This window comes from Podarcis gaigeae (assembly GCF_964106915.1).
Source record: "Podarcis gaigeae genome assembly, chromosome: 13".
Classification (NCBI taxonomy): domain Eukaryota; kingdom Metazoa; phylum Chordata; class Lepidosauria; order Squamata; family Lacertidae; genus Podarcis; species Podarcis gaigeae.
In genome coordinates this window covers 14642849-14651272 of record NC_139689.1, presented here as the reverse complement: position 1 = coordinate 14651272, position 8424 = coordinate 14642849, and the positions used below count along the sequence as shown (strand labels likewise).

The following is an 8424-nucleotide window of genomic DNA, read 5'->3' as shown; positions in this document are numbered from 1 at the left end:
AAAAAAAATGACTAGCAAATTAAACAACAGACTGGCATACATTTATTAGGCACACAACTAAACAGAACAGGGCAGAACCTCCCTAACACTAAAAAAATTACTGGCTAGTATAATTTTAAACTATAATTTGTTTATTAACTCAGATAAGTGGTGGAAACACATTATTTTAGGGGGTGCTGGCTGTATGGCCATCTGTAATCTCATCTCCTGGGGAGGGTGGGGTGGGTTTTTTTAAAAATAAGAAAATAAAAATAAAGAACTACATATAGGGTATGTCTGTTATATTCTAACCATTGGCTTGGATGCTAACCATAGCTGTAACATTGTTTCCTCCTCAGAATCTCTGATCCACTTCGTTTATTTGCTGTTGCATTTGCAGTCCAACTTCCAGGAGGCTCAAAAACAGCATTTTACTCTTACTACAACAGCTGTGCAGTAGGGTACACAGAAGGAGAAGCACTTGCTCCCTGAGAACTGCACTTGAGGCCTTCAACATCCTTGAAGCAATGTTCTCTTCAATGCCGCTATCATCTCCTTGTTCCGCAAGCTGTAGATGAGAGGGTTGAGCAGAGGGGTTACCACAGAGTAGAAGAGAGTCACCGCCTTATTGCTCCCTCCTGAGGATTCTGGGTTGACATAGGTGACCATGACGGAGCCGTAGAACAAGCTGACCACCGCCAGGTGGGAGGTGCAGGTGGAAAACGCTTTGCGCCGGCCTGCGGCGGAAGGGAGCTTCAGTACCTTCTGCAGAACAGTGCCATAGGAGGCTACAATGAAGAGGAAGGTTGCGAAGATGATGAGGGAGCTGAGGATGTAGCAGGACATCTGTGTGAGGGGTGCTGGGCTGCAGGAGGCAGCTAGAAGTGGGCCTGGGTCACAGACAAAATGATCCAGAATGTTGGGGCCACAAAAGGGGAGCTGGGAAATGAGGATGATGGGCACCAGAAACCACAGGAAACCAGAGATCCAGCAGCAAGCTGATAAGGTGCTGCAAAACTGGGGAGACATGAGCATTGGGTAGCGCAGTGGGTGGCAGATGGCCAGGTACCGGTCTAAGGCCATGCTGGAGAGGCATAAACACTCCGTTGCCCCCATGGAGAAGAAGAAATAGAACTGCAAGAAGCAGTCATGGAAGGAGATGATCCCTGGAGGAGAGGCCATGTCGATGAGCATCCGAGGTACCGTGGAGGTGACGTAGCACATTTCCAGTCCGGAGAAGTTGCCCAGCAGGATGTACATGGGCATGCGGGACAAACGGGTGTCCCTGAGCACAGTCCACAGTATGCTGAGGTTCCCCAGTAGGGTGAAAGCGTAGCTGGCGGAAAGGAAGGAGCACAGGAGCAAGCGGAATGTGGGCGAGAGGGAGGGGAAGCCCAGGAGAACAAATTCAGTCACTTTCCGGCCGGTGGCATTGGACAGATCCATTTGCCGCTCCTGTAGATGCACAACATCATTGTGAAGAACAGGTTATAAATTGTATTAAGTAAGTAGGTAAATAAACAAATCTGTAGATTTGGAGTCTATTCTTATGGGCCTTTCCTTCTTCAGTTCATATGTCTCTCCTCTTTCCCCATGTTTCAACAAACCTGGTTCATCCCGTCTCCAGTGTTCGTGTCTATCTCATGTCTAAGCATATTACACCAAGCTACAAGGAAGCTTAAAAAGCATTGTAAGGGAATGGGTGGTGGTGGGAAAGGGTCACATATAGGAAGAGAGCCACAAATATCTATTTTTTTAAAAGGGGGACTGAGGGAGCAGTTTCCCTATAGGTGGTAGTGTCCCCAGCGGCGTAGCGTGGGTTGTCAGCACCCGGGGCAAGGCAAGTAATTTGCGCCCCCTAACCCGGGGCAAGGCAAGTAATTTGCGCCCCCTAACCCCTAACCCCTAACCTGCCGCCGCTGCCAGCTTCTTCTTGCTGCTGCCTGGGCTGGTGTGGTTCTCTCCCGCGCTCAGCACTGCACTGGGCGGCTGCTGCACTGTCCCTCCCCCAGATAGTCCCTCGCTCTCTCTCCGCACCGCACGCCTGGCACCCACCCCCTCCACAGTGGGCGGCGACCCGGCGGCTTGGATCGGATTCGCATAGCCAGCACTGCAGTGAGAGTGAGTGAGCCAGGTAGGGGCAGAGAGCTGCGAGTGCGAGCGCCCCCCCAGATGTTGCGCCCGGTGCGGCCGGCCCCCCTGCACCCCCCATGCTACGCCACTGAGTGTCCCCAACACATGTATCTGTTCACTGATAAAATACTGTAAGAACAATAGTCTCTCATCCACCTGGTCTAGGGAACCACCCACTAACACTGCCTCACTCTTATCTGGATTGAGTTTCAGTTTGTTGGCTCTCAGCCAGTCCATTATTGAGCCAAGACACACCAGTCCAGCACTCAATCACAAATGCCATATAATCCCTTCACTTTTGTGCTGAAATTTTTATTTAGATGGTCCATCTTCAGGTGGGAACATGTTCATTTTTTAAATCTATGCACAACAACCCTTAGTATAATTTTATTAATATCAAGTTACAATGCTGAGAAAGCTCCTCCTTTCAGACCCACCACTTCAAGCATGCCTAGGCACCCATGTCTTCCAAACCATTTGTTGTTCCTTGAAGAAAATGCTGTGGAGCTGCACAGCCATTTGGAAAGGGAGCTATTTGAAAGAAAACCCAACGTGAAATTAAAGGCTCACCTGGTCCACAGCTACTGCCTCCCAGTTCCAGATGCCATCGAGTTCTGGAGATGTCATCTTGAGAAGAAGGCTGATGTCTTGAAATCATAGGATGAAGCCACAGTGGAACGTTATCTCCAGAGTGCAGCACAAAACCAGACCTGTATTTTTTAATTGCCATGTTTACGAGAGCATATTTATCAAGTGATACAGAGGAGAGTTATGAAAATAGGGTCTCCCTGGCAGCAGCATACTGTGGGTTGCTGGTGCCCGGGTTGGGCAAGCCGCTCCCCACTGGAGCCAAGTGGGGGCGTGCTGAGTAGCAAGCCTACCCATGCTAGAGGGAGCCCAGCAGGCCACAGCAACCCATGGCAGGCGAATCCCCCCAATGCCCATGCAGAGGAGCGCTGGACCGGGCCATGCTGGGGTTGCCCCTTGCCCGCCTTCCTCCATCCATGCCTGCTCACTGTGGGCCTGGGTTGCTCTGCTGCCTTTGCCAGGGCAAGATGGGGATTCTCACAGAAGCTGGCCCCTGCCTGCCAGAATTGTGCACCTGGGGCCATGACCCCCCTGCCCCATGCTATGCCACTGCTCTCTGGGACCCTAGTTCAAGGAATGTTACCAAATCGCAATCCCAGTAATTTCCTCCCTATCCCTAGGGTGAATGTAAACGAGAGAGAGAGAGAGAGAGAGAGAGAGAAAGAAGAAAAGAGAAGCTTCAGTTTCGAGACACACTGAGAAAGAGGCAGTGAGTGAGCTTTCCCAGAAGAATACAATGGTAGAGTCTGAACGGTTCCTATGGGTTCTGTAGTCTGACCGCCCTTGCTTTGAACTCTGGAATGCGAACGGCATCCTTTAGGGTGCTACTACAAATATTCTTATACGAGACAGTAGATTTGCTGTTTGGAGGAGTGCATATGAAGACAGCCTCTGGCAAATTGAGCAGACAAAATCAATAGTGGGTCCAACAATCAAGAAGGTGGTTTCTGCATGTGCTATAGAGGGAAATGAGGGGCAGGTGAGGCTCATCAGCCTGGGAAGGTAGCCCATCTAGGAGAAGGAAAATTCTGATACTAAAGCTCTGTTGCCTTGCAGGACATCCTCAGCAGAAGAAAAGGCTAAGGAGTAAACCCAACACAATTCTGGAGTCCCTAAGACTGTTGGATGGCACCTTGTACACCTCCTTCCGGCAACTTCTTCAGCCCCGCTGGTGCCAAATGTATTGCTCTGCTTTCCTTTGGACCACATCAGTGAGGCTGAGAGTGGGGTCTTGTTGTTTTGGCAGCCCAGGACCTCAGTACACACTGCCCAGGCATGTGCCCCAGGGACATCACTTGGGTGCTGCTAGCACAGCAGTTTGACTTCACCCCCGAAGGCACACTCCATTGTCTTGAGACAGATAGAGGCCAACAACAGAGGTGATACCTTGCTGAGAAAGGGGTGAAGTTCACCGCATGTACTTTGTTAAAAGGAAAATATTATGAAAATGATGTATAGATGGTATTTGACCCCTGTAAAATTAGCAAAGATGTATCATAATTGTGATAATACATGTTGGAAATGTAAAGAAAAGGAAAGAACATTCTTTCATATGTGGCGGATCTGCTCCAAGGTGAAAGACTTCTGGGAAAAGGTTTATAATGAATTGAAAAAAAATGTTGAAATATACATTTATAAAGAAACCAGAGGCCTTTCTTCTTGGAATAACAGGTTCGGAATTGCCCAAGAAAGATGTTAATCTATTTTTGTATGCCACAACTGCAGCTCGTATTTTGTTAGCTAAAAAGTGGAAAACTCAAGAATTACCAACAGTAGAAGAATGGCAGATGAAGATGATGGATTGTATGGAGCTAGCCGATCTAACCGGAAGAGTCCGCGACCAGAAGGAGGAGGAACACCACGAAGAATGGAAGAAATTTAATGATTATTTAGTTAAATTTGTTAAGCTAAAATAACTGGAAATAGCTTCCAGATACTTAAAGGGCTTAAGATTGTATCTATGTTAACTGATAAAATATCTGAAGTGTATCTGAAGAAGTGTACTGTATCTGAAGAAGTGTGCATGCACACGAAAGCTTATAACAAGAACAAACCTAGTTGGTCTCCAAGGTGCTACTGGACAATTTTTTATATTTTTTAATATAATTTTATATTAGCATTAGCAATTTTTACTCTCTCCAATTCAGTGTTTATAAAATCTAAATCTGAACAATGCCTTGAGGTTGAGTAAAAAGGGTACGTGTGTTTAGTTTGCCATGTTTCTTATTTCAAAATGTAACTAAATTTAATTTTAAAAGTGAAATTAGGTAATTTCTCATTAAAAATGCAACAAAAATAATTTTTCTTCCCCATTCCTAAGCATAAGACACACACAACACCCCCAAGTCATGTTGTTATATAAAGGAACTGGTTTTTTTTGGAAAAGATATTTATTAAAATTTCCAATTTGATACAAAAAGCCAACAAAAAACAAAAAATGCACCAAAAATAACAGAAATACAAAAATACACAATGAAAAGAAAAAACAAAACAAATATAATTCCCATTACTTATTTCCATTACCTTGATTCCCGGACCTCCTCTCACCTCCCCCTTTTGTATTCCAGTTCAAATTCTTAACTCAGCAAATCCTTATTGTAACTTAATATAACTTATTTTAACTTATTGCTCAACCTTTGCATTACAGCTGGTAACCACTTAATTTCTGTCCAACATCATTCTAACATTCATTAATTTTACAATATTTCTGTAAGTAGTCTTTAAATTTCCTCCAGTCCTCTTCCGCCGACTCTTTTCCCTGGTCTCGGATTCTGCCGTATATAAAGGAACTGTTAATCAGTTTAATTTTGTTTATTACATAATAGATACACCAAATAATTCTGAGCCGATAATGTTTGACCCTTGCATTCTAGTTCTCAAAGGAAGAAACAGACATTCTTATAGTGTCTTGTGGTTGACAGGCAATGAATACTCCCATCCCTGACCTTCTCCCCAGCTTAGTTTTTGGAACAGAGCTGGTCCAAGACATTTTTCTGCCTGTGGACAGGATGATACACACCCCTGTCCCACAAACTTGACTGTCAATATAATCTTTTTAAAATTACTGGCGACAGGACAGCACCCTCCAGTTGTCCCAGTGACAGTGGAATCATGTAGGGGGTGACACAGCCCTGGACTCCAACATCTCACCAACACTCCCTGTCATCCAGCATCCATTGCCTGAAGCAGCGATCTCACTTTGCCCAGTGTTAGGGCTGGTCAATTTTTGAGGAATCTTAACTGAACATTACAATGTGGTTGAGGAGGGATGTTCATTTTTCTGGTCAAAACAAAACACACCCATGGTTTCTTCAACAGACTGATTTGGTATTGCATCCTCTTTCTTCTTCTTCTTCTTCTTCCCACTTTTTCACTCTGTCACAATTCTGCTCCGCCATTTCTCTGTGTTCCTCAACAAGCGTCCCAGTGCCTCTTTCACCTGATCATTCCTCAGGCAGTAGATCAGCGGGTTGAGAAAGGGGGTAACAGCCGTGTAGAACAACGTCACGGCCGCATTGAGATCTGACTGGCTTTCTCCACGTGGAATTAAATTGACGGCTGCTACTGACCCGTAAAAAAGTGTCACCACAATTAGATGGAATGATATTGTGGAGAAAGCCTTCTTACGATTTCCCCGGCTAGAGGCTTTCACCAGAGTAAGAATCACAACACCATAGGAGAGCACAACAAATAAGATATTGACTAAAACCCCAGAAGTCATAGAAAGCTGACAGATGAAAGGAACATTTCCTAGTGGGGGGCAGGCCAGGGACATAATCAGCCCAGGATCACAAAGCAGATTATCAATGATGTTTGGCCCACAGAAGGACAATTTGGAGATCAAGGTCACTGGGACAACATTCCACAGGAAGCCAAGGAACCAGCAAGCAGCCACCAGGGCATAGCAGGAATCCAGGGACATGATTTGTGGGTAGCGCAGTGGGTGGCAGATGGCCAAGTAGCGGTCCAAGGCCATGACTGAGAGGAAGAAGCATTCAGTGCTTCCAAGAGAAAAGAAGAGGTAGAACTGAGCCAAACAATCGTGAAAGGGGATGATTCCTCCATGAGGGGATGCCAGGTCAAAGAGCATCCGGGGCACAGTTACACTCACATAACACACTTCCAGCCAGGAGAAGTTGCTCAGCAAGACATACATGGGAAGCCGGGATAAATGGGTGTCCAGGACCACCAGTGTGATAATCATGAGGTTCTCGGCCAAAGTGAGAATGTAGAGGGTGGTGAAAAAGACGAGAAGCAGGAAACGTTTCTGTTGCCCATCTCCAAAGCCCACCAAAATGAATTCCTGGATGGTGGTCCCATTGGCCATCTCCATCTGCAAGTGGATAATAGAACCATCAGCCCATGCCATAAGCAAGCATCAGCTGCCTGTCTCCTTGTCTGGAGGACAAAAGCTATGCAGAAATGCCTATTAGGTGGAGTGAGAGAGGGGACTGTTGTAACCCCCTTCCCATATATTTCAGATCACATTTTGTCACCATATGCATCTTACAGATATGTTTTTAAACCCTGGTAGCTAAGCAAACACCGAGTTAGTTGTGTTTACCATAATGTGTGAGATTATCCATAGGGAACATACACCTGTTTTTATGCGTGTGTGTGGGGCATTGTAGAGCCATTAAGTGTGAATAAAGCTGTTTGAGAGAGAAGTCTTTATAAAAACTTAGCTTCCTTCAAGCTATCAAAATATATATTTGCATAATAAAAAGATGTGGTAAGAGAGCATAGAATGATAGAGGTCATTTTGATAAGCAAAAACACGTCTGAAATGCTTTCTAAAGAATATTTACTTTGCAAAGTCCTACCAGCATGATCTCTCTGGCTTTGTCCAAAAGAAGAAGAGAAGAAGACAAAATATGATGAAGATTAAGATGTCAAAAGTCGCCTGCAGCTTTCTCTCGGCAGACTTATATAATAAAAATGGGCCAGCCTCTACTATTGTTCTGTTTCCCTGTGATTTTCACACACTGATTTTAGCTCTGCTCTCTGGATCAACAGGAAACAAGTCTGCTTCTTCTTTGATCTGATAGCCCTTCAGATATTTGGAGCTGAATAGTAGAGCATCTCCTTTGCATGCAGAAGGTCTCAGGTTCAATCCCCAGCTTCTCCAAGTAGGTCTGGAGAGACCCTTGTTTGAAACCCTGGAGAGCAGCTGCCAGTCAGTGTGGACAATGCTGAGTTAGATGGATGGTCTGACTCAGTATATGGCAGTTTCCTATGTTTTTCAAATGGCTGAGTCAACTAGGAGACTTTGCATGGCAAAATCAACTAGGAGAAGATCAGCTTGGAGTGGGGCAAACAGAAGCAGGACAAAATATTCTGGAAAAGGTAGCGAGAAAATGAAATATTTACATGTCCTGTTTACATAGGATGTTGAGAAGCTGGAAGGTGTGCAGAGGAGGACAACCAAGATAACCAAGGGTCTGGAAACCAAGCCTTATGAGGAATGATTGAAGGAACTGAGTATGTTTAACCTGGAATAGAGGAGAGGTGATAGCCATCTTCAAATATCTCAAGGGCTGTCACATGGAAGATGGAGCAAGCTTTTTTCCTCCTGCTCAGGAGGGTAGGACTCAAGTTACAAGGAAGGAGATTCCAATTAAAAATCAGGAAAAACTTTCTGCATGACAGTGGAATGGTTGGAATGGTCTCCCTCGGGAGATGGTGGACTCTCCTTCCTTGGAGGTTTTTAAGCAAAGGTTGGAT

The 8424-nt window shown here is 45.3% G+C and overlaps 2 protein-coding genes across 2 annotated transcripts in view; both read right to left on the bottom strand.

Moving 5' to 3' along the window:
- Positions 1 to 489: 489 nt before the first annotated feature.
- Positions 490 to 1425, bottom strand: LOC310830787 (olfactory receptor 11G2-like; the record flags this gene model as incomplete). Its single annotated transcript, XM_083710626.1, has 1 exon — positions 490 to 1425. The coding sequence occupies one exon, from the start codon at positions 1423 to 1425 to the stop codon at positions 490 to 492; it is 936 nt and encodes a 311-aa protein (XP_083566752.1).
- A 4645-nt stretch (positions 1426 to 6070) lies between these two features.
- LOC310830786 (olfactory receptor 11G2-like) overlaps positions 6071 to 8424 on the bottom strand; it is a gene marked incomplete at both ends in the record, with an annotated part of 13525 nt that continues 11171 nt past the window's right edge. Inside the window, one exon of the mRNA XM_083710625.1 lies at positions 6071 to 6701. Coding sequence (XP_083566751.1) covers positions 6071 to 6701 — 631 coding nt within the window. The remainder of the gene's footprint in view (positions 6702 to 8424) is intronic.